We start from the raw sequence: 18076 nt of genomic DNA, 5'->3' as shown, positions 1-18076 counted from the left end.
AAGATCACTGCTAAGCCCGCCATTACCCCACGGCCCTAATCACTGCATCTCCATATCTTTTCAATACTTCCAGGGACAGTGACTCAGCCACTTCCCTGGGCAGCCTGTTCCAGGGCTTGACAACCCTTTCAGTGAAGACATTTCCCCTAAAACCCAATTGAAACCTCCCCAGCACAACTTAAGGCCATTTCCTCTTGTCCTATTGCTTGTTACCTGGCAGAAGAGACCAACCCCCACCTGTCTAAAACCTCTTGTCAGGTAGCTGTAGAGAGCTGAATCCTCCCCACATCCTCCTTTTCTCCAGGACAAACAGCCCCAGTTCCCTCAGCCTCTCCTCATAACACTTTGTTCCTTTGGACACACTCAGCACCTCAATGTCTTTCTGGTAGCAAGTGGCCCAAAACTGAGCACAGTACTTGAGTTGCGGCCTCACCAGTTCAACAATCACTTCCTTAGTCCTGCTGGCCACACTATTTCTGATACAAGCCAGGGTGCTACTGGCCTTCTTGGCCACCTGGGCACACTGCTGGCTCATATTCAACCTACTGCTGACCAATAGCCCCAGGTCCTTTTCTGCTGGGTGGTTTTCCAGCCATTCTTCCCCAGGCCTGTAGTATTGTATGGGGTTGTTGAGACCCAAGAGCAGGACCCAGCACTGAACCTTGTGTAACCTTGGTGTCTGCTCTTTGATCCAGCCTGTCCAGACCCCCTCGCAGAACCTTCCTACCCTCAAGCAGCTCAATTCAATCACTGAATGAGGGTGCACTTGATCCCCTTGTCCAGATCACTGATAAAGATTTTAAAGACCACTGGCCCCAGCACAGAGCCCTGGGGAACACCACTGGCTGTAACTCCATTCACCACAACTCTTTGGGCCCAGCCATCCAGACAGTTTTTCACTCAGTGAAGAGTATGCCCATCCAAGCTGTGAGCAACCAATTTCTCCAGGAGAATGCTGTGAGAAATGGTGTCAAAGGCTTTACTGAAGCCCAGGTAGACAATGTCCACAGCCTTTCCCTCATCTACTAAGCAGGTCACCTTGTCATAAAGTGAGATCAGGTTAGTCAAGCAGGACCTGCCTTTCATGAACCCATGCTGACTAGGCCTGATCACCTGGTTTTCCTGTACATGTCACATGATGGTACTCACAATGATCTGTTCCATGACCTTCCCTGGCATCAAGTTCAGCCTGACAGGCCTGTCATTCCCCGGATCCTCCTTCCAGCATTTTCTGTGGACGGGCATCACATCTAACCTCCAGTCAACTGGGACCTCCCCAATTAGCCAGGACTGTTGATAAATGATGGAAATTTTCTTGGCAAGCACTTTCACCAGCTCCCTCACTACTCTTGGGTGGATCCCACGTGTCCCGTGTGTGTCTAAGTGGTGTCACAGGTTGCTAAACATTTCCCCTTTATTAAAGACTGAGTCAAAGAAGGCACTAAGTACCTCATCCTTTTCCTCATCCTTTGTACCTACGTTTCCCCTCATATCCAATAAAGCATGGAGGTTCTCTTTCATTCTCCTTTTGTTGCTCATGCATTTGTAGAAACATTTTTTTTAATTTTCTCTCTGCATAACCTAATGACATCCTTCTAGTCCTCCTGAATTCCCTGCTCTTTCTCCTAGAGATCATAAACTCTCCCTTTTTTTTCCCTGAGTTCCAGCCAAAGCTCCTATCTGTGCAATATGAGCTGGGGAGCTGCTTTGGCAGGGGGGTTGGACCCGATGATCTCTCGAGGTCCCTTCCAACCCCTGATATTCTATGATTCTATGATTCTCTCTGTTCAGCCAGGACAGTCTTCTTCCCCACCACCCCATTTTTCAGCACACGGGGACAGCCCAGTCCTGTATCTGTAAGATTTTGTTCTTGAAGAATTCCTATCCTTCCTGGACTCCCTCCCAAGGGACTCCATTAACCAGTCTCCTAAACAGATCAAAGTCTGCCCTCCAGAAGTCCAAGGTGGCAGTTCTGCTGACCCCTCTCCTTCTCTGAGAATCAAAACCCCTGTAACTGTGTAAAGGAAGGCATTGTAGGTAGCATTAAACTAATGCTAACCATTATTAAAATATATTCTTAAATTCTTCAGTTTGGATTTCTGGTGACTCGTCCAGTGCCTTTATCTCTGTAACTGGATATTTTCAGAGTACAAATGAACTCTGAGTGTGAAATCTCAATTTAGACAGGACAAAAGTGTTAACAGCAGGCTGGGAAAGTCACCAAAATAAGTCCAATTTATATTGCCTGATTTCATGAAGATGGTTCCTTCTTTTCTGCCTCAGCATCTTGACTCCCTACTGTCACGAGTCCTGTGGCTGCTTTTTCTCATGTGCTCTTGAGTGAGGATTTGCAGCTCTCTCCTGCCAGCACAGCTTGTGCTACCCTACTCAGGGACCATGTCATGCAGCAAGACTCAAGCCCACTGAAACGCTGCACTGGGATAGTTATACGCCCAAATCTCTGTTCCCTGGGCCTTTGTGCAGTTGCTTGTATAGGTGGCATCCATGGCATGGGCCTAGAAGACTGATGATTCCATGTCTGCTTCTGTGTTTAAAAACATATGACTACTGTGCCCAGACACAGATACAGACTGGGAGAAGAGCTTCTTGAGAGTAGCCCTGCTGAGAAGGACTTGGGGATTGTGGTGGATGAGAAGCTTGACATGAGCCAGCAGTGTGCTCTTGCAGCTCGTAAGGCCAATGGTATCCTGGGCTCCATCAGAAGAGGGGTGGCCAGCAGGGACAGGGAGGTGATTGTCCCTCTCTACTCTGCCCTCGTGAGGCCCCAGCTGGAGTCCTGTGTCCAGGTCTGGGGCCCCCAATACAAGAAAGATGTGGAACTGTTGGAGAGGGTTCACAGGAGGCCATGAAGATGATTAGAGGGCTGGAGCACCTGCCCTACGAAGAGAGGCTGAGGGAGCTGGGCTTGTTCAGCCTGGAGAAGAGAAGGCTGCGGGGGGACCTCATTGCAGCCTGCCAGTACCTGAAGGGAGCTTATAGGCAGGAGGGGATTCGACTTTTTAAAAGAGCAGATAATGGCAGGACAAGGGGGAATGGACTAAAGCTAAAGGAGGGAAGATTTAGATTAGATGTTAGGGGGAAGTTTTTTACAGAAAGAGTGGTGAGGTGCTGGACAGGCTGCCCAGAGAGGTGGTGGATGCCCTGTCCCTGGAGGTGTTCAAGGCCAGGTTGGATGGGGCCCTGGGCAGCCTTGTGTAGATCCAGGCCTGGAGGTTGGTGTCCCTGCCTGTGGCAGGGGGGTTGGAGCTCTATGATCCTTGGGGTCCCTTCCAACCCAGACCATTCTATGATTCTATGATTCTATGATTGTTTCTACTCATGAGGGATAAATGGTTTATTGCCTCTTGGTCTGAAATATGGAGGTTGAAGGTTAAACCTTCAAGCCCTAAGTGGTTCAGAGACTGAATCTCCACGCTATCACAGTATGATTAAGGCAATGGAACCTGTGTGGGGTCCTACTGGTAGAGCGGGGAGTTATTTCCTGATGTCCCTTGTGTGTTCAAATTCATCCTACATCTCTCCTGTCTTCCCCACAATCCCCAGACGATCAGAAACAATCTGGATTTCTTGAACTGCAAAGCTTCCTGAGCTTGCTCTCCCGCAGAGCTTCACAAACAGCCCAAGTGTGATCCGTGGGAGCTGGGTGACACTCAAGAGCCGTGTGAGATCCGGGAGCAGCAGCAGGGCTGCCTTTGCCACCTGGCTGCCCTGATGCCGCCGGGACCTGGGGTCAGCTCACTGCTGCAGGGAAGCACGATTTTAACAAGAGCACAGGGCACCTGACACCTGCAGAGCCCTCCGTAACAGCCCTCCCAGTGGAATCAGGACAGAGAGGTGGTTCTCAGGCGTTTTCTTCTCAGCCTTTTCCTTTCCATGGGCGGAGGCGAGCTGTTCCTTGTTGTCATCATTCATCTTGCAGCCATGAGAGACACAGCCTGCTTGCTCCACAGGTCTGCAGTGACCACCACAGCGCCCAGCTCTGCTGGTCTCCACTCAGCCCAGTGCTGAGGGATTTGGGGCTTGTTAGTTCCAGCCTCCCTGGCCACGTCTTGTTTGCTGAAATGCCCGATTCCTCAGTTAAACGCCCTTTTTTAAGGTCTCTCTTGGTATCAGTCATTGCTGTGTTGGGGTGCTGCTGTCCCTGCGAGCTGCTGGCATGACAACTCCGTCACTAGTGCACTGATGTGGCACTCTGATCCAGAGAAAGGCCCTACCTAGACAAATGTCAATGCAAACTCAACTTCCACTTGGGGCAAACCCATGCTCCCTTCTGTCCCCGAGACTGCATCCAGCAAATAAAATCCCAGACTTATTGTGCCAAATCTCAGTCATCAGGCCAGATGCTTTGCAAAGGGTGTGCACCCCCCGACAGCCTCCCTATCTCCTCTTGCCACCCCACTCACTGCATTTCTTTCTATTGCTGTAATTTTTGTCATCTACCTGCCTCTGACCTGCTGAGAGATGCTAGCTGGGGGTGGGTTGCTGCCTCTCACTGCTGCCTGGATGGAGATCAAGTCATCCCCATGCAAGAATTTCAGGCAATTCCTTGAAGACACAGGGGAAGCACAGCACAGGCTCCCCCCACCCCACTGCCACAGCACCCCAGAGCCAGAGCCCCTGTTGCTATTCCCTCTCCTCAGGTACATACAAAAGCAACGTGGTATGAGCGAAGGAGGAAACCCCTGGGTATGGGTACCCTTCCATCGCTGGCTGTTAGGTTTGTGTACAGTGGAACTCAGGACCTTGCAGGCCTTGTGAGCCTCATGTGCAGGACCATCCTCTCAGGGGGACCTTTTGGAAGAGTAGGACTTGCTCATTTTCCTTTTTTCTGTGTGTGTGTGTGTGTGAGCACACAGCATGCAGGTGTGAGTGTGTGTGCATGCATATAAATAAGGCCTAATAATATCATTAAATTAATTCCTCCTGTTGCTATGGGAACACACACTTACTACTGCATCAAGCCTGTGCACTAGAGGTAGGTGACAGGGCCGACAATGGAGCAGATCTTTGAGCTTATCTTCTAACATGTCTTCTTTTTCAAAGCAGACAGGGAAAAAAATCAGAGCAGGGTGCCTGGAGCAGAGAGGTGCAAATCAGGAATCAGTGATCTTTCCCCAACTTGCAAACGAACCAATCTTCACACCTAATATTAGCAAGCCCCACCTGGCATGGCAGCCCACACCTGGGGCTGGTTCCCAAGGAGATGAGTGGCAGACCAGCAGGGTGGCAGGAGGAGGCATCACAAAACACCTCTTTCCACACCGCTAAGTGATTCATCAAGGTGGGGGAGGAAAAACCCCATCCCCAAAACCCAACCAAAGAGTAGAGGCTTGCAGGGAACCTAAGGGTCACACAGTCCCACTCCTCTACCCCAGGCAGGTTTTGCTTCGGGACTATCAGAATTCTCAAATCAAGGTCCCCATGCTGGACAGCAAATGTGCACACAACCGTCCCCACCAATGGGCATCGTTTGGGAGGCAACATGGTTCAAAAGGATCACTATGAGGAAACCTCTGCCTTGACCACTACCCCCTTCTCCATGCTGGGAGGTCTCACAGTAGCAACCTCAGCTTCCTCCTGCACCATATGTGGCACAGAGAACATAATTTACCCCCCAATTTCCCTGGCAGGGCCATGCAGCCATCTTCCAATACCAAATCCACTGTGTGGTCAAATCAAATGAGGGTTCTGTGACTGAAGTTCTCCCTGTGGTGCACACACTGTAACCCTCTTGCTGAGAAGGGCAGGTCACCTCAGGGACATTTTCTTCCTTTCCATGGTCACAGCAGGGCTATGAGTCCTTCAAGGAGAAAAACCTTTTTTCCTTTCTTTTGATTTCAAGTCCAAATCCGAGCGCGGTGCAGCTCACACCCAGCAAGAAGCCCCCCACCCTGGCCAGGCAGCCTGAGCTGCAGCCGGGACACTGGCCACCACTCTGCCTGCTGTGGGATATTTGTAGGAAGAGCTTTGTTTTGTAGGGTTTGGCCCTGCCTGCCATGGCACACTGAGAAGACGTTAGCCCTTGTGCTCCGAAGAGGCTCGGTGCTTTTAGGGAAGAAAATGAAAAATGTTGGAAGTGTCAGGTGTCCCTTGAGAAGTGCAACTGCTCTTAAATAAGTTGTTATTAATAAAAATGAAGAAAAAATTTTTTTAATTCAAGAGTTGTCAAGGCCTGGAACAGGCTGCCCAGGGAGGGGGTTGAGTCACCTTCCCTGGATGTGCTCAAAAAAAGGGTTGATGAGGTACTTAAGGATATGGTTTAGCATAGGATGGGAATGGTTGGACTCGATGATCTTCAAAGGTCTCTTCCAACCTTGTGATTCTGTGAAAATATATTCATAGCATCAAGTCCACAGCTGAAAAAAAGAAAAGTGTAATTAATTGGCTTACTGGACCCATTGGGAAACACTCTTTAGCACTTGCTTTTCAGAATGATGGTTCATCACATTGGCTTTGCTACTGCCTTTACAAACTCTTTACAATCTTACTACAGTCTTACGTAGAGGCTCCGATACAAAGCCCTGCCTTGCAAGCCCCCCCAAAGCATGCTTCACAGGGTAACCAGAAGCTTGGATGCAGAAGTGATGTGAATGAAACAAGCTTTTGGAGACAAGAGCAACTCTGCCACATTCTGGTTTGACTTTTGCTGGGCTGGAGTTGCAAGCAGGGTGTGAGCTGGCCGAGACCGTATCGTAGTGTTTAATATGATGAGGGCATGCAGGAGATGGAGGATCTTAGGCAGAGGGCTCCTTCCAGGCTGTCAGATAATTGGCAAACAACCAGTTATCTGCTCATAAACCTCACAATATGCTATTAACCCCAGCCAGTCTCAGGCCAACCAGGTGTGACGTGTTTCAGCTCTGGCTCCCATCTTGTTTCATTTTGTTTTGCCTTTTTTTTTCATTTCCATAGTACTTTGGACAAGGAGGGACCCCTGTGTGCTGCACCCCATGGTCAGCCTGAGGAGCTCAGTCCTCAGCAGTGGTGGCCTCCATGAGCTCCAGAGTATCCTCAGGCCCCTTGGAATGGCAGGGGATTGACAAAGGAAAAGGAGCGCAGTATGTGAACCACATCCTCCCTCACAATCAGCTCTGAGGCTACACCAGCCTGGAGCTGCTGCTGAGCTGGAAAGGAAGAAAAGGAAAACCTTTGCTGTGTCACCCCAGAGGAAACAGCTGGCCAATACCTCGAGATACTTCAGAGGAAGGTGTAAAAGCTCCTTGATAATGGAGTAACACGAGTAAGCCATTTGTGCTGTAGGGAAAAACAATTCCTTAGTCTCAGTTTTGGAGGAAGAAGTCCTGCTGCATCCTTTGCAGGAAAGCTGCTGAAGCCTTGACACATGAGTGCTGAAGTCCATCTCCCTAGTGCAGGAACACAGAGCCCTGTGGAAAGGTGTGAAGCAGCTCCAGAGCTGGAAGGACTCTCTAACCCAGTGCAGACACTCACACTCATCCAGGTTAATCCTACCCATCCTAACCTACTCCTCAGATCCTGCCTTATCACATCCCTTTAAAATTATTATTAATTTCCATTTTGACAAAGCTATTTCCTATCCAAAACTTAGAGAATTATCTGAACATTGTCCAGGTGGCATCAGCATCTCCACCATTGCACTGACGTGCCCAGCCATAGCATTACACTTTGGGAAACCGGGCATTTTGAAGCCCTAAATATACATCTGAGTGGTTGGTATCGCATTCTGTTTGCACAACATAAATGTCAACAGAGCCTGGCCAGGGGTACCTAGGCAACAGCTAATTTTGAGGTCAGTGATTAACTCTTCTTTGTCAGAATGTAATTTACCATCAAATTATCCCTAGCTGAATATAGCGGTTTCTGGATTAAAAAAAGGCCTTCTTGCCATTTTTAGACACTGAAAGCCATTATTATTGGTGGCAAGTGATGTTTGCTGCATTTTCTCCTGGTTGAAATGCTGCTGATGATGAGGGGAGCAGTCTCTTGGGGAGGCTCGCCCCCCTACTCCGGGATTCCCAAGGTGGCTGAGCGCAGCTGCTGCACACCGTGCCGCTGTGTTTGTGGCCATGGCAGGGAGCGATCGATTTGTATTTTTCATGGCACATATACACACTTCCTTGATTAGATAAAAAGTAGATACTTCCAACTAGCACATATAGCAACAGCTTCATGAAGTACTGGCACTTGATTTGCGTTTTGCTCCTTCCCCAGACCACTTTGCTACCTTCAGCTCTTCAAACTCCCTCATTTTTTTCATGCAATTCTAGCTAGTGACTCAATCCGTAATTTGGGGTTTAAAGCCCATTCTGCTACCTCACAGGGCTTTTTGGAAATGATGGTGAAGACCTGGCAGTGTATATTAAAAGGTCTTTATAGCAGTCACCTCAGGAAACAGGTTCCTCTGCAGGGATTGCAGCGATTAGGCAATCATCCTTTTGCCTGGAAAGCTATTCATTTGTGACTGACATCAGCGGAAGCATTTGTTTGGAGGGGTCCAGACCTATGGGTATGGCACCGCTGGGCTCTGCCCCTGCGTTTGGCGGTGCCAAACCAAGCACACACTCCCCTCTGGGGCAAGGAAGAGGACAGTGGGCTGGGCGCCGACAGGAGGGTGATGGGCTTTGCTCGCTGCCAGCACCCGAGCATTGCTTTTCCCATGGATTCTTCCCAGCTCCTTCCCGCTGCCTTGGGAGATGTAACCATCCCAGCCCCCACGCTCTGCCCCCTAAGCAATGCTAACAGCTTCAACCTTGCCACCTCTACCTTCAGTTCACTCTCATATCAAAGCTGGCAGCACCAAGGGGAAAGAAAAATAGGGGGAAAAGGAGTTTTCTGAGAAGTCACAATTCTCTTTTACGGCCGCAGCTCAATAGTCATGGGTTTGTTTCTTGCTGGCAGGGGCTCAGTCTGCTGAGCAATAACAGGCTTGTTTTGAAGTTGCTTTAATTTGTTCTCTGAGAAGAAATGCCTTTGCTCAGTGTTGCCAGGCTGGCATGTAAAGGAATATGAAACTGGGTTTGCATCTGGAAGGCTCAAAGAGAATACACGAAGCACCAAATGTTATGATAACACAGGTATGTATATGTAGATGCCAGTGGTTTAAACCTGAGCCACTAAGGTCACTGAGCAATGGCTAATTTGACATGTAACACATGTGGCTGGGATGTGTGGTTTTGTGCACATGATGCCAAGCTCCTATGCCAAGCATCCCAGGACAACATTCCCACTGGTGGGCAGGGACCTTGCTGTCTTCCCACACCGTGTCCCCTTCTGAAGGCACAGCCTTCCACTCTGCAGTAGCTCTTTGCCCGCTTCCTTGCCATTAAGAAACAAGATCCTACTTTACCTTCTGTGTCTTTTCAGTATGCAAATCTTCTCTGATGTCTGGGATTCCTTATAGTTCAATGAGTGGAGCCCATCCGGTTGTTTCTTGGGTCCCACCTTGTAATTAGGGAGGTTAGTTGAGCTCTAGAACAGATTGTCTCCGGAGATGAGATTAACTGCATCACTAGAGTTTTAAGGGCAATTTTAAGGCATTTTTAAGGCTAAATTGGAAACACACCTATCAAGGATAGCTCAAGTATAGTTGATTTTGTACTGAGGTTGTGTGGAGATGTACCAGAGCGAGCACAGGAAGGAAAGCCTGCCTACAGCCTCGTGGGGTGTGTGAGGATGAGGACTGAGGTCCTGCCTCAGAGGGGATGTTCCTGTATCACTGGCAGTGACTGCCTAATGCCATAGAGTTGTTGGCCAAAATGTTTGGAAGGGCATGCAGTTAATTTATGCCCATGGGAGATGTGGAGTAGAGAATCAGACCTCCCCACCCACAGGGCCTCATTCACTAGTCACTAGGCAAGTGCCTACAGGCCTGTGCCTCGACACACATTCCCTCCTAGATTTAAAAAAAAAAGGATGAGCGATCCCTGCTCATGTCTCTAACAGCAAGGACATGGCTGGCAGGTGTTGGGAGAGAGCTGTAGTGCAGATCCTTCTCGGTCAGAGGGGCACCTCTGCTTCCTCAACACGTCCCTCTGCCCAGCTCCGAGCTTACTCCCTTTTCCATCTGGATCCTATTCTGAGCTCTACCAGCTCAAGGGATCCTGGCTTAGGAATAGATGGGGTTTTTCCTATTTTGTGAGAGGCATGTACCTTATTGTAGTTCTCCAAGCCCTTCACGGGGACTGGCCCACAGAGCCACTTCAGTGCTGTGGGCAGGAAAATGGCTTGTGGGTGATGACAGGGGCTGTCATCTTGCCACGCCTGAGACAGCAGTTTCAGAGAAGAAGATGGGCACGGTGACTTATTTTTAGCTTGCATCCTAATATCTGGAGGAACTATTCTCAAACTCTCCATTAACTTTAATGGAGAAAACCCAGATCGACACCCTCCCGTGTAGTAACTAATCGGCAGCGCACAGGGTCACGTGGAACAGCACAAGCATTTTGGTGAAACAGGTTGGCATCTTCTCTGTACAGAGCTGCAAAAGGGCCATTGCTGAGGTAAGCTCAGGGCTTCCTCGCTCAGGTGTGCCCAAGAGCCCTTGAGCAATTTGAAGGCTGGTTTGAAGCCATTTAGAGACTTGAGCAAAAAGGTTTTGGAAAGGTTTAGAAGAATGAGAATAATAAGAGACCTTGTTCCACGGCACCTGATGACACATCTAACAACGAGTGACCTTTGCCGCTCCTGATTTCTTTCCCTCAATGGAACAAGCTGAGCAAGGAAGGAAGAGTTGCAAAATATGTGTATTTAGCTTCAGTATATTCATGGCTAATCTCTAGAAATAACAGGGTGGCCCAGAGGCTATCTGTTTTACTAAAGGTAAGCAATGACCGTGCCTTTCCTAATGAACTCCAAGCAAACCCGTGTGCTGCTCTTTCAGCGTCTCGGTGTCACTGGCAAATGTTATTCCCTCAGAAGCTAAGCCAGGTCCTCTGGCTCAGTCTGTCTGGCTGGTGGAAGTGGGCTGCGGGCAGATGTGGAGACTGCTAAGCTGGTGGGTACATCGCTTTCACAGTCACAGGGTCCCTTCCAAAAGATGGCACGAGAGCTCAAGCACCTAAAAAACGTAAATGCCTCTGGGTGGTGAGCGCTGGGAAAGAGGCATCTCCCAAGGATGAGGGAGAGTCGCTGCCTGACTGAGCTTAAGAGGTCAAAGCTGCATCATCCTGTCTGAAGTGGGAGTGGTAGGAAGAGAAGGGCTCACAGCCCAGGACTGTGCCATGGGCAGAACCAGCAGCTGCCAAACCCACGGGACAGGGCAGGGAGAGGGGATGCTGGTTGGGAATCCTACCCCACAAAGGAAAAGGAGTGGAGGAAGACTCTCGCTTTAACTTGTTGTAAAGTCCTTTGAGAGCTCAAAACAGTGTTGGCTACGCTCCTGCCTGTTTCTCTGCATGTGCCCACATTGACATGTTCTCACTGAAAAAGATATGTATGATAGCTCCAGCTCAGCAGGTTTCAACCTAAGGTTCAGTCTGACTTCACCCTTGACGTGAAGTTTGTCCCTGTCCTTTCTGCTGGCGATTCAGAGACACATCACTGCTTCCCAAAGCACCCATAAATCCATGGAGAAACGCACAGCACCGTGAATGCGGCAGAGGAAACCAGGGTATTCATCCCAAGCACGTGCTAGAAAAAGCGTGGCAGATGCATTCACGTGTTCATGCGGTTCCACACAGCCTTACTGTGCAAGTGAAAGGGCCTCCACAGACACGTGGGCCATCTTAGGGGCTGTATCTGCACAAGGGGCTGAGCAGCCAAGCAGCTGGAGGCTCCTCAAAGGGGACCGATGGTGCCATAAGTTCCCCATCAGGAAGCACCATCAAGGACCATGCAGGAAACATGATGTGTGGCAGTGAATCGGGACTGTGTGGGATGCGACTGAAAATCTGAGCAGTGCCTGAACCCCTCTGAGGTTTATGTCATCGGTAGGTTTGGTAGTGCAGTGTGTTTGCAGGTGGATGCCTGCCTAAATCTGAAGGGTCAGCCAGGGGGTATCGTTAACGAGGACCCAGTCATCGGTGACACCAGGTGACGAGGCTGAGTTCACCAAGTCAGGGAAATGATAAACTTTGGATGGCTGAGTGTTTAAAACATCTTTTCATGCCAGCTGCATAGAAATCTCTGAAATGTCAGTGCTGGTTAGCTCACCATCTGTGCTATCCCCTTCTCCCTTCCCTTCCTCCTGCCTTTATTTTAAGGCTCTGCCAGAAGAAAAATGACTCTTTGGTATTTTCAGCTTGTTGCTGGAAAGATAAATTTCAAAGTAGGTTGTTGGGGTTTTTTTTGTTCCTCCTCACGCTATGTAAAGCACATTTAATAATACTTAGCATTTACTCAGCCTACTTATTAATCATTAAAGAATACAAACTATCAAAATAATCCATAGTTAACTGAAATTAAGTAATCACATATTAAAATTACATTGCAATATTGCTCAGCTCTCCTAACAGATGGAGGAGCCAAGCAGAGAGGTTTTAGATTGTTTATTTCAGCAACTTTTTAATTTTGTTGCTGCTTAATTTTCAGAAATTTGCGAAGATAATTGCCATGCTATATCATACCCTCTGCTTAGGTACACACAGCTGAAACAGAGCTCTGTGTTTTTATGTTCTCCCCTGAGATCTGCGGATCCAGCCTCAGCTAGAAAGCCAAGATGAAAACATCTTGCTGGCAGCACGGGAGGTCTGGCCAGACTTGTCTCCCCACTGCCCCATGCGGTGCCGCGGTAAAGGAGCTGTCAGGTGCCAGCTTCTATCTACTGAACCCTTTTTTCCCCCCCACAACCACTTAAAACTAAGAGCAGTGCAGATGGTTCACCCTTTGTTGGAATGACTGGTGCGAGAAGCTGTAGTAAGAAGATAAATGGTCTTTAATGACACTTCTGGAAATATATAAAGGAGGTGTAAGCATTTTAAGTGTGGTACTTGTCACTAACCCTGACAATTGATGCTTGGCAGCATGAGAGGGACAAGGGAGACACACAGCACTGCTCGCTGAGCTCTGTAAGAACCTGGCGTGCACTCTAAGAAGCATCCTCTGCTTGAAAGGAGAAAAGTCTGGAGAAATGAAGGGACCAAAGAGCCAGAGGAACTCAGAAAACACCTGACAACAGGGAGCAATCCATGCGTTTCCCTTCAGGGACAGACTTGACGCTTGAGCCATTCTTTCAGCGAGTGAAATACATGATGGCAGGTAAAGGGTGTGAAACTGGACTGGCTCATGGGCTAGAAGATCTTCCTACATTTTACTCTGAGATCCTAAAGCTTGCAGCACATGAAATGACTTCTGCCATTATAGGACGGGCTCTTGATGTGTTCAGCTGAGGACAAAGTCTTTGAGAACATGGAGGATTAAAATGATGTACTCCCAGTTTATGAAAAGCACACATTGCCTTAAGATAGATGTGCTACTACAGAAAAGACCTGCCACTTACCTGTTTCCCAGAGGTAACAGTCTGGTCAAAGGTGTGACAAATCACCCACAGTCGAGACCTTGCACACCACCCTGCAGTACTGGAAAGCAAATAAATTGCCTGTTCCTCTCTGTGCCACACAGATGCCACAAAACCACTGCAGATCCTTCGGTTTCACTGTGGAGCCCAGCCAGGTCATGTTCCTAAACCTGACCTGCTAACTGTAAATGGCACCATTTTTGTACCTTTCTGAACCGATGTTCGGAATAGTTTTTGTCACTGCCATTTTAACTAATGTTGAAATCAGCCACCTCTGTTCAGGGGCTAGATTGGAGGATTTCCTCTGAGCAAGACCAAAATTTTACTTTACCTTTGGTTTTACCTTACCTTCTTTTGCCATGCTTAGTAGCACCCGTTTCTGCAGTGGGATTCTCATGGTCTCAATCTTAATCCTACGCTGACCGTACCCAACCCGTTCTCTACGTGGTGAAAGGAGTAAGATAGCACTGCATTTTTGCAGCGGTTACAAATGGTGGTGTAACGCCTGGGTAGGCATGGGACAATGTACTGGGCACCTTGCAGGACAAGGGCCTGCAGTGAAGGAAAGTCCAACCAGATATAAAGTTGAAGGCAATGTACAGGCAGGTGCTACACAGAGAGGCCGTACAATCTCCTTCCCTGGAGATAACTTGGACTCACCTGAATGAGACACCAAGGAAAACCTTTGAACACCATCCCTGCTCTAAGCCACAGAGGTGCCCCAGAGCCAACCTCCACGGTTCCCTTCCAAATGAAGTGTTCTGGGTGTTTCAGAAGTCCTGGGAAGGAATGGCTTATGGGTGTTGTCAGAGATACACAGTGTCCGCAGTTCCTGGTGCTTAACCGGCAGGAGGACATGGATGGGGATGGATGTAACGAGCAGGGACACTAATTCCCATTGAATGTGCCTACTTTGTACCCCAGCACGTCCTGCCTGTCTGCTCTGCTGGGACTGCCCAAGACAGTGAACATGTTTTCTTCCAAGGAATTTTTCAAAGTTGTGTCTAGATGGTTTGCATGGTGTTCCTGTCACTGAGAGCCCATTTCATTTCCACATTCTATAGATCAGCAGTCACAGAACAAGCACACTCTCCCAGAGCAGGGGAGAGTGGGGGGCAGCTTTTGGCTTGCCCCCCTAGGCCCAGCAAAGCCACGTTGCTGCCTATATTTGCCTGACGCTGCCTTCGGCAGCACTCGGCACGGAATGGTCACCCTCAGCTCCATCGATCCGCGTGCTTCGGAGAGGAACCGCATCGGCTGGAGGCGGCACAAAGGGCGAGGCGAGGAGCCGTTGGGTCTCCTCTGGTTTGAGCTGATCTTTTCAGGAGACCTCCGGGAAAAGCGCGGGTGCTTTCACCGCTGAGCAGATCGCTGACCCCGGAGCGTGTACTCGGGAGGGGATAAGTGCGGGCAGGCTTTTTATAGCGCCCTTTGGCAGCGTTTATGTTCGGGCAGGGCAGGAAGCTCCCCGCCGGGCTCGGAGCCATCGCGGCGAGCGCCGCACGAAGCTACAGCTTCCATACTGTCCCCACAGGGCGCTGTGGATGGGATCCAAAGCGGGAAAAGCTGCCGCAAGGCGGGAGGAGCGGAGCGGCGGGAGAGGGGCGGAGGAGCGATGCTTCCGGCCAGCAGCAGCAAGGGGCCTTCGCCCGCTCCTTCTCCGCTCCTGGCCCCGAGCAAGCCCTCCGGCTCCGGGGCCCTGCTGCGCCCCGGGCTCGTCCCAGAGCCCAGCGGGGCGAGCTGGCCGGTGAAGACTCTCCCGCCTCAGCACCACGGCCGGTCGGAGACACCCCCCTCCACACACAGCCACCCCTGCGCTGCCCGAGCCCCCACGCCCGGGACCCCTGCCCGCCCGGCACCGCCGCCCCACAGCAGCCACCGCCATCCCCCTTCGCCGCCGCTGACGTCAGCGCGGCTCAGCCCACCCCGCCCTCGGTGGCCGCCTGGTCCCGCCACTGCCGGGCAGGGGGCGGTCCGGCGGCGGTGGGCGGGGCGGGGCGGGGCTGGGGGCGGCCGGGCCGGCGGGAAACTTCTCCGGGTTCAGCACCAGAGACAGGGCGGGCGCGGCGCCGCCGCCCGGCATGCGCGCCCCGCCGCCCCCGCTCACCGCCTCTGCCCCCGCACAGCCGCGGCCGCCCGGGCGGCGATGGAGGCAGCGGCGGCCCTGAACGAGAGCGGAGCGGCCGCCCCTCGGCTGCCGGTCGGCGGCGGCAACGCCTCGCTGGAGCTGTCGTCGCGGCCGCCCGCGCCCGCCGCCCTCAACCCCTGGGACGTGATGCTCTGCGTCTCCGGCACCGCCATCGCCTGCGAGAACGCCCTGGTGGTGGCCATCATCTGCTACTCGCCGGCCCTGCGCACCCCCATGTTCGTGCTGGTGGGCAGCCTGGCCACGGCCGACCTCCTGGCCGGCCTCGGCCTCATCCTCAACTTTGTGTTCCAGTACGTGATCCGCTCCGAGACGGTCAGCCTGCTGACGGTGGGCTTCCTCGTCGCCTCCTTTGCTGCCTCCGTGAGTAGCTTGCTGGCCATCACGGTCGATCGCTACCTCTCCCTCTACAACGCCCTCACCTACTACTCGGAGAGGACAGTGCTCTGCATTCACACCATGCTGGCGGGCGCCTGGGGGGTCTCCCTCTGCCTGGGGCTGCTGCCCGTCCTGGGCTGGAACTGCCTCCACGACCGCGCCGCCTGCAGCGTCGTCAGACCCTTGACCAAGAGCAACGTGACGCTGCTGTCCGCCTCTTTCTTCCTCATTTTCCTCATCATGCTCCATCTCTACATCGAGATCTGCAAGATCGTTTGCAGGCATGCCCACCAGATAGCCCTCCAGCAGCACTTTCTGACTGCTTCGCACTACGTCGCCACCAAAAAAGGAGTCTCTACCCTCGCTATAATCCTCGGGACCTTTGGAGCCAGCTGGCTGCCTTTTGCCATCTACTGTGTAGTGGGGGATCCCGACTACCCTTCCGTGTACACCTATGCCACGCTTCTACCCGCCACCTACAACTCCATGATCAACCCCATCATCTACGCCTACAGAAACCAGGAAATCCAGAGGTCCATGTGGGTGCTCCTCTGCGGCTGCTTTCAGGCTAAAGTGTCCTTCCGTTCCCGGTCCCCCAGCGATGTCTGAGTGACTCTTCTCTCTGTCGTACCGCACCGAGTGACAATCTACCCAGTGAACTATTACAGTGCCTGTTCTAAACTTCAAACTACGTCGTGAAGTCGTTGGAAACATGCTTAAGTATTAGCACTTTATACATGTTTGTATCTCTGACAGTGGTTCGGGGTATGGAGTTTTGGGTTCCATGAAAAAAAAAAAAAAAAAGGATTTTTAAAAAGTGGTTGTATATAAATTTGCACATCACATTTGTAAAGTGAAGACATTCCGAGACCGCTTGATTATAGCACCTTATTTCTAGCTGCTGACCTGCCAAAACAGTGTTGCCTTTCTGAAGGGCAGAGGGAAAGAAAGTCGTGTTTGTGTTGTGTTTGTGCGTGTGTCTGTGTGTGTGCTGGGGGGAGCGTACGTATGTCTGTATGTCTGTGTGTATCTATACTTTGCTGCACAATATTGATAAATTATAACATTTTGTATACAAATAAAAACATGTAAGATGTAATATAAGTCTCTGTGTTTAGATGCTTTGAGAAATAGGAGAGCTGGCAAATGTGCCGGGTGAGCGAAGTCCCTTTGTTTACTTTTGAAAGCTCTCCGAGTAATTCTGCCTAAAGAGATCATCATTCACTATGGAGATGAAACACTGCACCAAGAAAGGCACCTTCCTGCTCGCTCTTGTTTGTTTGGTCTCTTCTTTAGTCTGGCAAAGAGACTAACAAAGAGCAGAAACTCCTTTTTACTCTCCAGCAACCAAAGAAACAAAAAGTCCAGTCAAACAGGCTGCTAATTACAGTTACTCGCCAGGTTTCCAGTAGCTTTCACCTTCAAGTTGTAAGTTACCCATTTATGATAAAGCTCCATTAAAAAGTCCTCAAACCATGGGGGGTGGGGGGGGGAGGTAAATCAGACCCTAAGCTGGGTTCTTTTTTTCCTCTTTTAGACTAATGTTGAAGGGGGGGGCGGTGAGGGAAAAAGGAAAAGAAGTCGCAGTCTTCTTTCCTAAAAGCCTGTAAAATGACACAATAAATTGACTTTCCTTATCATCCGTGGTTCTGAGGAGAACCTGAATTGTTTCTCCACATTCTTTTTTTGGACTTCGTGCTGTAGAAAAATCATTTAAGTGGATCTTTGCTGTCTGCCTCTCTCGGAGCAGTATACAGTCTTTTGATAACCCTGCAGTTTAGTGGCTTCAGAAAGCCCATCAGAGGTCAATGTTGTTCAGACTTTGCAGAAACTTCTTCACTCGGGTTGAAATTCACCAGCGATGGATTTGCTCAGAGCCCTAAGGGGGGTGGCAGGTTTCGGAAGCACTGTTGCTGCTTGTTAGTTATGCCACATAGCAGTTATAGCATATAGTAGTCATAGCATAAAGCCATGCTGCATTTGCCTCCTGGTTGTGTTATAGGGTATCACTGTCCCTTCAGTTTGTATTCAAGGGCTGAAACAGGTGCATGGTACCCTGTAAAAAGTTTGGCTTAATGTGTTCCCAGGTTATGGGAATT

The 18076-nt window shown here is 50.3% G+C and overlaps 1 protein-coding gene across 1 annotated transcript; it reads left to right on the top strand.

The window, feature by feature from the left end:
* Nucleotides 1-15599: 15599 nt before the first annotated feature.
* On the top strand, nucleotides 15600-16586 carry GPR6 (G protein-coupled receptor 6; the record flags this gene model as incomplete). Its single annotated transcript, XM_084261460.1, has 1 exon — nucleotides 15600-16586. The coding sequence occupies one exon, from the start codon at nucleotides 15600-15602 to the stop codon at nucleotides 16584-16586; it is 987 nt and encodes a 328-aa protein (XP_084117586.1).
* Between the last annotated feature and the right edge of the window lie 1490 nt (nucleotides 16587-18076).

This window comes from Gallinula chloropus (genome assembly GCF_964237585.1).
Source record: "Gallinula chloropus genome assembly, chromosome: 3".
In the NCBI taxonomy this organism is placed as follows: Eukaryota; Metazoa; Chordata; class Aves; order Gruiformes; family Rallidae; genus Gallinula; species Gallinula chloropus.
Note: the sequence above shows the minus strand (reverse complement) of the source record. Positions and strands in the feature narration are given on the sequence as shown.